Source organism: Belonocnema kinseyi, chromosome 5 (genome assembly GCF_010883055.1).
Source record: "Belonocnema kinseyi isolate 2016_QV_RU_SX_M_011 chromosome 5, B_treatae_v1, whole genome shotgun sequence".
In the NCBI taxonomy this organism is placed as follows: Eukaryota; Metazoa; Arthropoda; class Insecta; order Hymenoptera; family Cynipidae; genus Belonocnema; species Belonocnema kinseyi.
The window spans coordinates 49,810,173-49,826,736 of record NC_046661.1 but is presented as its reverse complement, the minus strand read 5'-3'; the positions used below and the strand labels follow the sequence as shown (position 1 = coordinate 49,826,736).

The 16,564-nt window shown below is 33.7% G+C and overlaps 1 protein-coding gene across 1 annotated transcript; it reads left to right on the top strand.

Moving 5' to 3' along the window:
- The first annotated feature begins 298 nt into the window (after positions 1-298).
- On the top strand, positions 299-742 carry LOC117173644. The gene has a single exon (XM_033362285.1). The coding sequence runs from the start codon at positions 299-301 to the stop codon at positions 740-742; it is 444 nt and encodes a 147-aa protein (XP_033218176.1).
- The last annotated feature ends 15,822 nt before the right edge of the window (positions 743-16,564 follow it).

The following is a 16,564-nucleotide window of genomic DNA, read 5'->3' as shown; positions in this document are numbered from 1 at the left end:
TCCTCGTTTTACATTTTATTTCAACACAACTCTCAGATAGAAAGAAAATAACTTTAACAGGTTATAGGCTCAGTTCACCGGCACGGAGAGTTGTGTGAGAAGTAACAATCGTTTTTTTTAGCAGCACGAGGCTCGAACGTGGTGGTAGCCATTGTGCGTGGTAGTGACTCAGCTTCGAGATGGCCGAAGAATTATCGGTACGAAGTGTAAAAAAGTTTGACGGTACAAACTTTCTAGGATGGAAATTCCAAATAAGTCAAACAAGTTTTTGCTAACACAGAGGTTTCACAAGTACAAGATGGCGCCGGGAGATTCAGTTGTGTCTCACATCTCAAAAATACAAAACATGGCAGCTCAGTTGCTAGATCTTGGAGAATCAGTATCAAATCTGACAATCATGGCAAAAATCTTGGCTAGCTTGTCAAGTAAATACAGCACGTTAAACGACGAAGGAACAAGTGCATTTGCTGCCACTGGGCAGAAGGACAAAAAGTCGTCTTCACAGAAAAGTGAGAAAAACAAAAAAGGCGGTAAATCGCGAAATGACATCGAGTGTTTTGAATGTCATAAAATGGGGCATTTAGCGAGTCAGTGCGAAAAAAATAAGCGCGGGCCGGACGACAATACAAATGACGAGTCACGTGATTGTGCTTTCATCGCGGAAAGAAAAACTACCGGGTGGGAGAAGCCAAGCACTGCGCAAGTCAAAGCGTTACTGGAGCGAGACGAAAGTGAAGTATAGCTCGGAGATAGTGGTCCATCGAGACATCTAACTTACCGACGAGATTGGCTCGTATAATATCGTTCATTTAAAACTCGTGACTCAGTAGAACTGGGTGATAATGGTGCATGTGAAATTGTTGGTGAAGGCGCAGTGATAGTGTTCAGACACATCAATGATGAATGGATAAAGACACGAATTGAACACGTCTTGTACGTACCACAGCTGAAAAAGAATTTATTTTCTTTGGGTGTATGTAACAAGAAAGGTTATACAGTCCAAATTAAAAATGGTAACTTGACCGTCGAAAAGGATAACAAAGTTTATGCGTCAGGCACGATACAAGAAAACGGTGTGTATCGTATGTTCTTTAAAACAATCGAATCCGGTGAATATGGCGAAGTAAATGCTATCACGTCCAACTTACAGGTTTGGTACGAACGCTTGGGGCACGTTAATAAGCGTGCCATACATTATATGATGCAAAAAATCTAGTGACAGGTGCATCAGTAAACACAAATAAAGATTTTTTTGTGATGCGTGTCAGTTAGGAAAGTTACACCGTCTGGCCTTTAAGAAAAATTTCGAAAAAGTATCAACAAAACCAGGTGAGTTCATCCACACTGACAATTTATCTGTGCGATAAATTCCGAGAATTTGAAAGTCGTGTCAAAAACAAATTTAATCGAGAAATAAAGGTTCTCAGGTCCGATAACGGGAAAGAATTTTCAAATAATAGAATGAAAGAATACTTGGCGATGCGCGGAATAAAAGTCGAGCACACAGCTCCCTTCACACCAAAAAAAAAAAAATGGTAAAGCCGATCGCGAAAACAGAAACATAGTTGAATGCGCTCGTACTATGATTCTGGCAAAAAATTTACCATTATTTTCATGGGCAGAGGCTGTAAATGCAGCAGTATATGTCATCAACCGGACTGTCAATTCAGGTGGCGAGTCAACGCCATATGAAAAATGGATCGGAAAGAAACTAAGTATCGAGCATCTGCGAATTTTCGGTTCAAAGGCATTTGTTCACGTGTCCAAACAGTTAATAAGAAAGTTTGATGCGCGTGCAACAAAAAATTTTCTCGTTGTATACAGTGGAGATTAAGCAAACTATAGAGTCTACAATCCAGAAACAAAAAAGGTAACAGTGTCACGGAATGTCACATTTCACGAGACTGTCGGAAGTTCAACCGGAACAACGGATAAGCGCAGCCAGCTAGATCAAGAGAATACTGTTTACTCCCAGGAACAACATGAGTGGCAGGGTGCTGAGATAGATCCAGCTAGCATTAAAGTGAATCAGCCAGTAGCCGAACAACCAGAATTTGGGCAACAAGACAACCCTCCAATTGAACAATGAATCCTAATAGATCGTCGACAAATCAGACGTCCAGAGATTTATCAGGCTGCCATAACAGAGTATGCTACTCCCAACACCTATCAGGAAGCAATATGCAGCAAGGATAGTGACAAATGAGTGAGGCAAGTAAGGAGGAACTGCAATCCTTCAAAGAGAATCATACCTGGTCACTTATTCCAAAAACTTCTAACGTCAAAACCATTGACTCAAAATGGGTATTTCGAGTAAAAAAGGTGCAGATGGAGAAGCAGAGCGATTCAAGGCAAGACTCTGTGCAAGAGGTTTCATGCAGGAGCATGGAATTGACTACTTTGAAACAAACGCACCAGTGCTGCGCTATGACTCACTCAGAGTGTTCCTAGCAGCAGTAGCAGAGAAGGATCTTTAGTTACTTCAATTCGACGTATAGACAGCATTCCTATATGGTAACCTGGAAGACACCATCTTGGAGATCCCGGAAGGGTTAGATGTCGAAGAAGAAAGAAGAAAAAGTGGTGTTGATAGTGTCATGTGAAAGCTTGAGAAATGTCTCTATGGGCTCAAACAAGCCCTCACGTGTTGGAATATCAAGTTCACACAGTTTCTCTCAAAATTCAGTTTTAAGTGTAGTGAAGCTGATCAGTGTATTTTCACCGGCTCACATAATGGCGAATCTGTATATTTAGCCCTATTCGTTGATGATGGGTTGGTGGCTGCGCAATCGAATGAAACACTGAAATATGTGGCATAATGTCTGGAGAATGAATTCCAGATAACGTTTGGTAATGTGTCAAATTTTGTAGGCATGCAAATTAAAAGAGAGAGAAAGAGTAGAACCTTGTTTATCTATCAGAGTGCATATATTGCAAAAATTTTAGAAAACTTTCGAATGAGTGATGCGAAAGCAATGAGTGTGCTCGTGGATCCAAATGTCGTTTTATATCCAGTTTGGGAGAATGAAGAAAAATTAAGCAATGTGTCTTATCGTGAAGCAGTCGGTTCTCTTGTCTTTTTAGCGTCAGTATCGAGACCACATATCTCATTTTCCGTAAACCAAGTCAGCAAGTTTTTAAATAATCATAAGCACGAGCATTGGCGTGCAGTAAAAAGAATCTTTGCCTATTTAATTGGTATTGCCGATCATGGAATAGTGTATAGAAGCGGCGGTAGCAATTTTGAATTGTCCGGATTCTCAGATGCTGATTTTGCAAGTGACATCGAAACGCGTAGGTCAACGATGGATATGTATTTTGTTTAGCAAGCGCTCCAGTTACATGGGTTTCACAATGCCAAAAATTAGTGACATGTAGTACCACAGAGGCAGAATAAGTAGCAGGAGCAGAGGCTGCAAGAGAAGCTGTATGGTTGAGAAAATTACTGGGAAGTCTCGAATGTCCATGTGTTGATGAAACAGTATTATTTATAGACAATCAGAGTGCAATTCGTCTAGTAAAGAATCCAGAGTTTCATAAACGCACTAAACACATTGACATTCGTTTCAACTTTATTAGAGAAAAAGTTGAATGTTGTGAGCTAGCTGTCAAATATGTTTCGAGCGAAAATGAGCTGGCGGACATGTTCACAAAAGCATTGGCAAGAAACAGTCTGAGAAAGCTGTGTAGTATGCTAAACATGAAACCATATCAGATGCTGTGACGGCGGTAGTGTCAATGTAAGTCATGTACATCTGGTTTGTGTGTGTGACCAAGGCGCAAGCGCAATTCACTTAAGGTTTGGAACGGACAATCTCGCTGCGATCCCTCCAGTCAGTCAACGCAAGTCATGAATGCGATCAACACCGATAGTGTGCTCTGCATTAATAAATATATATCTTTGTATTTCCTCGTTTTACATTTTATTTCAACACAACTCTCAGATAGAAACAAAATAACTTTAACAAATTATTTTTAATTTTTCAATTCTGTCAAATCTTTGGAATTTCTCGAATTCTTTAAAATATTTTAAATTCTTAGAATACTTTTCAAATCTCTTTAATTCTCTGAATGCTTTTGAATTTTTTGCAATCTGTTGACTTGTATTCACGCTTTAACCGTTTTGATTTGTTTAAATTATAAAATTGAATATAACTTAATGTTAATAATAATATATTAAAATTAAGATAAGTTCATTTTAATTTTTTGAATTATTTAAAATTATCTTTAACATTTTTAAAAATCTTTTTAATTTGGTTAATTCTTTGAATTCTTTGGTATATTTACAGTTTTTTTAATTGTTTGCATTCTGTTGAATCCTTTAATTTGTTTAGTTCTTTAAATACAAATATTATTACTTCAAATTAAAAACAAAAACCTAATACTAAAAAGTCATTTCAATTCATTCAATACGTTTTAATTCTTTGAATTTTTCAAATTCTTTTAGATTCTTTTCAATCCTTTGATTTCGCTTGATTGTTTTTGTCTTCCTTTTGTATTCTATTGAATTGTTTACAATCTGTTGCATTGTTTTCATTCGTGAATTTTTTGAATTCTTTAAATTCAAAAATTAAGGATTGCTTATTATTATTATTATTAAAAACTTAAGATTAGGGAAAGTTCGTTTTGAGTTTTTTGAATGCATTCGGATTTTGTGAATGCTTTTGAATTTTTGAAATATTTTGAATACTTTTCAATTTTCTTAATTCTTTTGGATACTTTTGAAAGTCTTTGATTAGCAAACAAAGGATCACTTTTTACTCAACAAAAAATTAAAGTGTAGAGTAAAGCGTAGAACTTCTTTTTTTATGATTCTTTGAATTCTTTCAAATTCTTTGAATTCTTTTTATTTCTTCGAATTCTTTTCAATTCTTTGAATTATTTTGAATTCTTTGAATTCTTTTGAGTTCTTTAAATTCTTCTGAATTATTTTAACTTTTTCAAATTCTGTTTATTCTTCAGAATTCTGTGCAATGCATGGCACTGTTTTGGTGCTTGAACTATTTGAAACCAGTGAATTCAAAAATTTAGTATTGCTTAACATTAATATTAACAACTTAAAATTACGAATATTTCATTTGAATCCTCTAAAGCCTGTCGTATTCTTTAAATTCTTTTAAATTCTTTGAATTATTTAAATGCTTGTAAATCAATTAAACTATTCTAAATTCTGTGTATTCTTTAGAATTATTTGCAATCTGTGGCACTGTTTTGGTGCTTTGAATTTTTTCAAACCTTTGAATACAATAATTAAGTTTTGATTAATAATATTAACAACATAAAATCACGAAGATTCAGTTTGAATGAAATGAAATCTTTCTATAAATGGCGGATTGAGACGGTCGCTCTTTGCTTTGCTCGTCAGTTTTTTTACACAATCGGTGCTGTTCTGTACTTTTTCTTTTATGTGAATTGTTGCAACGTGAAAGATCCAGGATATTGCTGTCTATTGTGATTGACTGTGGTTCATTCATGGTGCCTGTTATTGTAAAAAACGGTGAAGTTTGTAAGTGACTCGACTATTTGAGTGTCATGGCGATGGATTGCGTTGCTGGTGAGTCGGTGATTCGTGTGCTGTGACATATAAAGTTAAATTTTTAAAGCTAAGAAAATCTGCAAACGTGAAATTGTGGAACCAATAGTTTGATAATGAAGACTTAATTTACTGCTTCTCTAAAATGGCTAAAAGCGTAGCACTTGAAAGTTTTCTCTTAGCTTTGTAAATGGATCACGTGATGAATTCTGGTATTTATTGATTTCTGCGTAGTGAAAAGTGCGCTGTGGGCCTCGCCAGCTGATAACTTGTTGTGTATACTGGGTCTCATAGCAAAGTGTGTATTGACATTTAAAACTGCTTATTTTCTTCAGTGCCTTTTTGGTTATAATCTCTAAAGTTTAAAAAACAACCAAGTTTACGATGAGTTAAACAGCAAGTGCAATTCGCATGTGCTACTTTTGTTCACAGGAAATAAAAAGTGATTTTTGTAATTGTGCTTCATGTGGTGTTTTCTACCACCCAGGTTGTGCTAAATTGTCTAAACCTCTATCTGGTAGTATATATGGAAAATGTTGCGCTTCAAATAATAGCCATCATAGCAGACCCAGTTCTCTTATCTCAGGACGTGGCATAACTGTTGATGATATGGCCAAAATGCTACAGACGCTAAAAGTTGAAGTATTAAATGAGGTACAAAATGTACAAGAAACTGTTCATTCCTCTACTCCAATATTTAACACTCGATTCGACTCGTTGGATGAAAAGTTGTCTGGTATAGACACTCGTGTATGTACTCTAGAGGATGAGATGATTAACGTTAAAGCTACAATGGATAACTTCAGTATTAATACTCAAGGGCATTCTGATAAAGTGAAACTGAACTGCATAAGAGAAATAAATGACAGAGTCTCCCGGAAAAAGAATTTAATTATATTTAATGCAAATGACGTTCCATCTACTTTATTAGGTCGAGAGTTTGACCATACTAAGATGACTGATCTTCTCTCAAAAATATCTCCTTGCACAAAAATTTCTGAATTAGTTTTTATACGAACTGGTAAATATTCCCAGAATGCCACAACACCGAGACCAATCAAATGCATATTTACATTGGAATCCACAGCCATGGAAGCCTTTCGGAAATACCTCAAAGTGTCGCAGCGTCAACTTCATCCACGATCTCTCCTAGGTATGACTATCTCACTCGACAAAACACAGCTGGAGCAACGAGAATACAAGGAGGTAAAAAAATGCTCATTTAACGAACTGCGCAAGGAGAGAGGCGTCTGAGACTAGTCTACCGCAACGGATCTCCTCAGATCGTAAAAATTCGGTATCAAACAACAACGTCAAGGGATGGTGGGGTAGACTAGATATTGGTAAGACTATCAAACTGTATTACCAAAATGTTAGGGGCCTTAATAGCAAGATAAACCAAGTACTGTTATATCAAGACATATTTGATTACGATTTAATAGCATGTACAGAATCTTGGTTAAAGCCGTCAACCTTTAGTGAAGAAATATTTGATATAAATTCCTTCGATGTGCACCATAATGACAGACTTAATAAAATAGGTGGTGGCACGTTAATCGCTGTCAAAGTAAAATATAATAGCTGCAACATTAATTTAAATCACATCAACGCATCTATACCAGAAATAGATATAACATGTATTAAGCTTAAAATGAAGAATGTTGTGCTGTTTATATTACTAGCGTATATACCACCCTATGTGACAGCTGCTCAATTAGAACTCTTCTCTGATATGATAATCGATCTACGCTTCTTATGGGATCAAAAAGTTATTTTTCTAGGTGACTTCAACATTCCATATTTTCTACTTCACATGTCTTCAAAGATAGACGATCCTAAATCCTGTACGCTAATGCCCTTAATGGACTTTTTCAGTGTACAACAATTTAATAACATTGAAAATTGTAATTCCAGATGTCTAGATCTTGTCTTTTCTATCTTGAACCTAAAACTTGCGAAATGCTCAAATCCAATTTTGGTGGAAGACAAATATCATCCATCACTGGTGATCTATTTTAAGTTATCCATATTAGGAAATCGTGATTGCAATTTTGTAATAAATAGTAATTCGTGAAACTTTAACTTTAAGCAATGTAATTACCCTGCGCTATATGTATCATTATCGAACACTGATTGGTCTGTGCTGAAAGTATGTGACACCCCTGATCAGGCTTGCGACATATTTTATGAAATCATTTATAAATTGTTCCAAGAGCATATTCCGCTATACGGGCCCACAAAAATTAATAAATATCCCTGCTGGTATACGCCTGATATAATTAGGGGTCTGAATATCAAACAAAAGTTATATGAAAAATATAAAAAGACAAATTAAGTATTATTTTTGCTCAATTTCAAGGTCTTAGAGCAAACTTAAATATTTATATCATCAGAGCATATGAGAATTATACATTAAGGGTTGAAAGTGCCTTAATAAGTGATCCAAAGCCCACCTTATTTTGGTCACACGTAAAGAGGGTTTCACGTACAACACGAATACCTGGAATTATGCACTATAAAAGTCAGCAACTTGAGTCACAGAATGATATTGTTGATGCATATGCTGACTTTTTTCGTGGTGTTTACAATATCCCTAAGAACCCAATCGTGCCTAATTCATCTCTCAAGTCTAATATGCATCTTTTTGGGGATGTAACTCAGATATACCCCACTGATATAATAAAAGCAATTAAGTCCCTTCCCTATAAAAAGGCAGCAGGCTCTGACCTCATACCTTGCTATATCTTAAAAGACTGTGCTTCTGTCCTAGTAGTTCCTTACACCATTTTATTTAATTTAGCAATCTCCGCGCGGATATTTCCAACACAATGGAAGATCACAAGGGTATGCTCGGTTTATAAAAAAGGAAACAAAGCTGAGATTCTTAAATACAGGCCTATTTCTATTTTAAACCATTCGTCTAAAGTATTTGAAATCTGTCTATAAGACATTTTCTGGGGGGCCTTTAAGCCAGTTGTATCCTCTGCCCAACATGGTTTCCTACCAAAAAAATAAACTGTAACCAATATTATTACTTTCCTTCAGCATTTCTGTTCAAAGTTATATCAATTTGGTCAGGTGGATGTAATATATACTGATCTTTCTAAGGCATTCGACCTTGTTGATCATGGAATACTACTTTCTAAATTAAAGAAACTGGATATACCTGATAATATCATTGCACTTTTGAGGTCTTACATCTTAAATAGAAAGAATTTCGTGCATTACGGAGGACATAACTCAGCACCGTATTTCCCCTCATCTGGCGTAGCACAAGGCTCCAATTTAGGGCCTTTACTATTTGCAATCTATTTTAAGGATGTGGGTACTGTGTTTGACATCATAATCTCCTACCTACTGTATGCAGATGATACCAAGATCTTCTTGCCCATATCTAATACCCAAGACTGTGAAATTTTGCAAAAAAACCTCAAGTATTTTCAACTCTGGTGTATTGATCTCAATACAGCGAAATGTAAAATCATAACATTCACAAGAAAAACTGATTTCATAAAATATGATTACGAGATTGATGGTCAAATACTAGAAAGGGTATCTGTAATATCAGATCTGAGTATAAAATTTGACACAGGCCTTACTTTTATACCACAAATAAATAATCTAATCTCTAGCGCAATTAAACTTCTTGGTTTTATCATACGTACATGTAAGAACTTCAAGCTTACCAAACTGCTTTAAATTTTATTCAATGCATTGGTAAGATCGAAGCTTGAATATGCTTCCATTGTATGGTCTCCACAATATCAAAAATATGCGATTATGATTGAAAAATGTCAAAAGAGATTCCTTAAATTCCTAGAATACAAGCGGAGTGGTAACTATCCGCCACAGGGTTCAGACTATGAGCAACTGGTACGGAGATTTGGTGTATGGACACTGGAGAAAATAAGGACATTCGCATGCTTATTATTTTTAATCAAGGTAGTGCATAATCTAATCGAGTGTCCATACATCCTCTCCTTGCTGCCATTGAATGCACCTGGTCGCGAAACCGGAGCGACTATCCAAGGAGGGCAACCATTATTTTATCTTCCGATGCCAAACTCTAACTGGGAAATGAATTATCCTGCTTTCTCACTACCTACTCAATTTAATCTCCTGCAGAAGAAATGTAAGCAAACTGACTTATTCAACGATTCTCTTTTGACATTTATAAAAAATGTAAGCGACTACATTAATGCTACTACGCAATAGAAAGTATCATAACTAAGCTACGTATTCCAGACTTCTACATAAGATCTTTTTTAAATAGAAAAATCGACGTTATTATTTCTAATTACTGATTATATAATTCGACTGTCTAAAAATATAACATTCAAGAACTATCTTAGCAATTTTATAAGATAGCCCTGTTATTGGTCCACGCAGTGGCAATATTACTATATGCTCATCTGTTGTAGCCACTGACTGTTGGGCTTATGATTTTTCAAAATAAATAAAAATAAAATAAATGAAGTGAAACCTTTCGTTTTCTTTAAATTCTTTGAAATATTTTGAATTATTTGAATTCTCTTGAATTATTTTGAAATCTTTAAATCCGTTAAACATACATCAACATGCAAATAAAGAAACACTTATTGCTTTACAAAAAATGCAGCATTTAACAGTAAATTTATCATTTAGATGCTTCAAATTTATTTTATTTATTTACCAAAACTATAGTAATAATTCTTACTCACGGAGGAAAGCCAACCGCCCTCATCCAACCTCTGGCTTTCCATTTGTCAAAGTGTAGAACATCTTTATTTCTGATTCTTTGAATTCTTTGATTTCTTTGGAATCTCTTGAATTCTTTGAATTCTTTTGAATTCTTTTGAATTCTTTTGAAATCTTCAAATTCTTTTGAACTGTTTTAAATTCTTTGAACCCTTTTGAATTCTTTGATTTTTTAAATTCTTTGAATTCTTTTGAATTCTTTAAATTCTTGTAAATCATTTAACTCGTCTAAATTTCGTGTATTCTTTAGAATTATTTTCAAACTGTAGCACTGTTTTGGTGCTTTGAATTTTTTTAAACCTTTGAATTCAATAATCAAATATTGCTTAATATTAATATTAACAATTAAATATTCCGAAGATTTAGTTTACATTAATTAAAACCATTCGTATTACTTTCAATTCTTTGAATTCTTTTGATTTCTTTGAATTCTTTAAATTCAAGTAAATCATTTTACTCATCTAAATTTGGTGTATTCTTTAGAATGATTTGCAATCTGTATCACTGTTTTTGTGCTTTGAATTTTTTGAAACCTTTGAATTAAAAAACCAGTATTACTTAACATTTACATTATAAACTTAAAATTACCAAGATTTCGTTTGAATTCTTCAAAACCATTCGGATTCTTTGAATTCTTTTGAATACTTTTGAATTCTCTTAATTCTTTTGAATCCGTTTGTAATTCCTCAACATGCAAACAAAGAATCACTTATTGCTTCACAAAAAATGCAGTATTTAACAGTAAATTTATAATTTAGATGCTTCAAATTTACTTCATTTATTTACAAAAACTACAATAATTATTCTTAAAAAGGGAAGACTACCGCCCTCATCCATCCTCTGGCTTTCCATTGGTTAGAGTTTAGAACATCTTTTTTTTATGATTTTTAGAATTCTTTGAAATCTTTTGAATTCTTTGAACTCTTTTGAATTCTTTTGAATTCTTTGAATTCTTTGAATTCTTTGAATTCTTTGGAATTTTTTGAACTATTTAAATTCTTTAAATTCTTGAATTCTTTGAATTCTTTAAATTCTTGTAAATCATTTGAATCGTATAAATCTAGTGTATTCTTTAGAATGATTTGCAATCTGTAGCACTGTTTTGGTGCTTTGAATTTTTTGAAACCTTTGAATTAAAAAATCTAGTATTACTTAACATTAATATTATAAACTTAAAATTACCAAGATTTCGTTTGAATTCTTTAAACCCATTCGGATTGTTTGAATTGTTTTGAATACTTTTAAATTCTATTAATTCTTTTGAATCCATTTAAAATTCATCAACATGCAAATAAGGAATCACTTATAGCTTCACAAAAAATTCAGTATTTAACAGTAAATTTATAATTCAGATGCTTTAAGTTAATTTTATTTATTTACAAAAAATATGACAATTATTCTTACTCACAGAGAAAAGGGGACCACCTTGTGTATTTTTTATAATTCTTTGCAATCTTTGCATTCGTTTATCCTGCACTGGCGTAGAGTAAGAGCACTCTGATCGCTCCGTCTTACTTCTTCTTAATTTTTCCTTCTCACTCCGACGAGTGCACCAGTGCAGGATAACCGAATAGGCTATTAGTCAATATCCGGCCAATTAAGGCGAGACATGAACAAAGCTTAGTCATTACCCGCCCAATTAAGGCAAGACGTGAGTAGGACTTAGTCAATATCTGGCCAATTAAGGCAATAAATGAGCAGAACTTATTCAATATCCGGCCTATTAAGGCAAGGCATGTGCAGGTCTTAGTAAATATCCGTACAATTAGGGCAAGAGATGCGCACGACTTTGTAAATATCCGGCCAAATAAGGCAACACGTGTGTAGGACTTAGTGAACATCCGGCCAATTAAGGCAAGACACGATCAGGATTTAGTAAATATCCGGCCAATTAAGGCAAGACATGTGCAGGACTTAGTAAATAGCCGTCCAATTAAGAGAAGCCATGAACAGGGCTTAGTAAATATCCTTCCATTGAAGGAAAGACATGTGCAGGACTTAGTAAATATCCGGCAAATTAAAGCAAGACATGAACAAAACTTAGTCATTATCCAGCCAATTAAGGCAAAACTTGAATAGGACTTAGTCAATATCCGGCCAATTAAGGCAAGGCATGATCAGGACTTTGTAAATATCCGGCCAAATAAGGCAACACGTGTGTAGGACTTAGTGAACATCCGGCCAATTAAGGCAAGACACGATCAGGATTTAGTAAATATCCGGCCAATTAAGGCAAGCCATGAGCAAGACTTATTCAATATCCGGCCAATTAGGACAAGACATGAGCAGGGGTCAGCAAATATCTGACCAATTAAGCCAAGACATGTGCAGGACTTAGTAAATAGCCGGCCAATCAAGGGAAGCCATGAACAGGACTTAGTAAATATCCGGCCATTGAAGGAAAGACATGTGCAGGACTTAGTAAATATCCAGCCAATTAAGGCAAGACGTGAATAGGACTTAGTCATTATCCGGCCAATTAAGACAAGACGTGAGTAGGACTTAGTCAATATCCGGCCAATTAAGCCAAGACATGTGCAGGACTTAGTAAATAGCCGGCCAATCAAGGGAAGCCATGAACAGGACTTAGTAAATATCCGGCCATTGAAGGAAAGACATGTGCAGGACTTAGTAAATATCCAGCCAATTAAGGCAAGACGTGAATAGGCCTTAGTCATTATCCGGCCAATTAAGGCAAGTCATGGTCAGGACTTAGTAAATATCCGGCCAATTAAGGCAAGCCATGAGCAGAACTTAGTAATTATCTGGCCAATTAAGGCAAGACATAAGCAGAGCTTAGCCAATATCCGGCCAATTAAGGCAAGACATGAGCTGGACTTAGTTATTTCCGACCAATTAAGGCAAGATATTATCAGAACTTAGTCAATATCCGGCTAATGATGGCTCAATTAAGAACTTAAAGTAAGGACTTGGTAGAAGGGATTTGAATCAAATAATTAAACAAATTAAATACGGTCTTATGCTGATCTTTATTTTTCCAAGGCAAGAAAAAGACTAACTGATAGGTATAGTCACAAGCATACGCAGGAAGTGACTCATAATAAGATATCATATCATTTGAAATGCATCATGTCCAGGTTTTTTTATGCAATATATTTCCTAAAAATCTGTTCTCGATTTCAAAAATAAGTGAATAATCTTAATTTATGGTTATTTCTTTAAGAAACGATTTCTTAGACAAAATTATTTCAACCATACAAAAATTTACTTTCAGAATCATAAAAAGTGGAGTTGCAGGAAATATTTTCCGAGACAAAATAAGGCATCAAATGGTAAAAGAAACAATAAGTAAAAAAATCATTTGAAAACAAAAAAGTATGATTAAAACAAAATAGGAAATAGAAACACTATTTTTCCAGAGATCTGGCTTATACCACAACTACCTTGAAAAATATAACATTATCAGAATGAGGCATTTGAAATGAACAATTTACTAATGATAAATTCCAAATTTAACTATTTTAAAAATAAATACCTAATAGCTCACAATTATTTAAAATTCTTAGAAATAGAAAATATGAAAAATTGAAGGATTTTTGAACTTAATTTCCTCAATATTCAGAAAATTAAAGAAACAACTATTTAAATTTGAATTTAAACCTACAGAATTTAGTAAATTGCAAAATTTGGAGACTAAAATTTAAATGATTTTAAAACAAGGTATATTCCAAAATAAAGATTAAATGCGTTGCAATTACAAAATGCTGCAAATGGAACTTGCTAAACTTACAGCTTTCAAGAGAAAACCGTCTATTTTTAATTTTCAAGTGCTTAAAATTGTGGATCTTTTAATTAGAGTCGTGATTTATTTATTATTTCGTATTATTATTATTATTATTGTTATATTATGTGTTTAAGAAAGTCTTGCGACACACAATACAAGTAAAATTGAGAAAAATTTTATTTTAATCGTAAAAAATTATACAGTAATGTAGCCTGCCACTGAAATTAGAACTCGTGCCTAACGCTCTAGTAGACTTTGTACACCTGCAATCCAAAATTCTTGTGGTCGTGAATGAAAAAAATTGTCTAGTTGATTTTTCAGATCTGTGAGATCATTAAATTTTTCATCCTGCAAATAATGTTGTCGGTAGGTAGTAAAGTCTCGTGAATACGATGGATGTGGATGGCTTGTTAATCCAATATTAAACACTTACAATTCTTCAACAAATTTAGGTTTTGTTAGCGTGTTTCACCTGAAATCGGTATTTTTTAATGAAAATAATGAGGTTTAAGTCAAATTTTTTTTATTTTTAAAAAATCTGTCCGCCTCGCGGGTACATTATCGTCACGCGCTTCACTTTTTATATTGTCATTCCTGAGAATATAATGTAATCGTCCAAATTTTCAATCTCTGGTTTTTAACGGATCTGTTTCGGCACTTTCAGAATCCGAAAACCATAAAATTTAATTGGTGTCTGTCTGTATGTCTGTATGTCTGTATGTATGGTTACGTGAATGTTGTAGCCACGCTAACTTTTGAAGGATTTGTCCAATCATGTCCGCATGTGATATACTTCTGAAGGTCCCAAAAATAAAGGCAAAGTTCGTTAATCAGATATTTCGAACCAAAATCAAAAAATTGAGAGCATTTTCAAAATTTCAAAATTTTGAATTTTATAAATTGTTGTCAATGATTCTTATAGATGGGTCAAATACTTGCAAATTATCTAAATAAAATCTCTTATTTTGATGAAAATTAAAAAAGTTATAAACTTTGAAAATTTTGAAAATTCTCAAAAAATAGAAAAAAATACTTTTTTTATAGATCCAAACATTTCATACAAAATTTTCAACAGATATCAAATATATTTCAAAACCATTCTACCCGAATTTTTCGATTACCCCAAAATTTAAAAACTTATAGCATTTTCAAAATTTTCAATTTTTTTTTTAACTTATAAAAATTTTTGTCCAAGTTTCTCATAGATGGGTAAAAAAGTTGCAAATTATCAAAATAAAATGTTTAATTTTCATGATGATTGGAAAAGTTATATACTTTTCGAAAATTTGAAAAGTTTCAAAAAATAAAAAAAATTATTTTTTTCATAAAACCAAAAATTTAATTCAGAATTTTCAGTAGATACCAAATACATTTAAAACTATTCTAGCCGAATTTTTCTATTAGCCCACAATTTAAAAAATTAGAGCTTTTTCAACATTTTAGACAATTTGTTTCAAGTTTCAAAAAATGTTGTCAATGTCTCCGATACTTGACAAAAATACTTGCAAATTATCGAAATGACATTTTTAATTTGGATAAAAATTAAAAACTTTATTGTAATGTATCCAAAAATTTTCACTAGATACCAATATATTTTTGAACTATTTTAGCCGAATTTTTCGATAAGCCTACATTTGAAAAAATTAGACCCTGTATAATCTAACAGTAGAGCGCGAAGCGCGATTATGACAATGAGACTGTGATCGTCAAGGCCGTAGGTGCTTTGAAAACCTTCTTTAATGTATATGATAAAAATACAAAACGACTTTGAAGGAAGCAGGAAACTACTTTATAAAAAAAATGAAAGGAAACAAAAGTACAGAAATTGTCAATATGAGAAATAGTAGGGGAGAAATGACATATGATGCAGACGGAATACTAGAGACTTTCAGAGACTATTTTAGGAGACAATTCGGAGATGAAGATATAGGACACCACAACTGCGATGTTGAACACGATGCGATGTAAAACTCAATTGAAAAAGTCTGTGTCACTGAGGTTAGGGATATAATTAAGAACTTGAAAAACAGTAAGGCTGCCGGGGTAGACGGTATTAACGCTGAAATGCTTAAACACGGTGGCGCGTGCATACCACATAGACTGTGCGAAATGATAAATTTATGTTTCGAGATGGGAGACATCCCAGACGATTGGAAAGAAGCTATTATCGTACCAATATACAAGAGAAAGGGAGATAAAAGCGAGTGCAATAATTACAGAGGGATTAGCTTATTAAGCATCGTAAGTAAAATATATTCAAAAATACTTATTCCTAGGGTAATGAAAATAACAGAAGCAAAGATTTGGGAAGTCCAAAGTGGGTTTATGCCAGGAAGGTCATGTACGGATCAAATATTTAGCTTAAGGCAAATAACAGAAAAAAGTTTGAGAGTAGGAAAAAAAGTTTTCTGTAGCAAAGCGAGTGTAAGAGTGAATGGGAAACTGATTGACTGTTTCGATATTATTCAAGGAGTTATACAAGGATGCGTTATGTCTTCATGGTTATTTATATTATTTATGGACAAGTGTTTAAGAATGGCTCTCTTCGA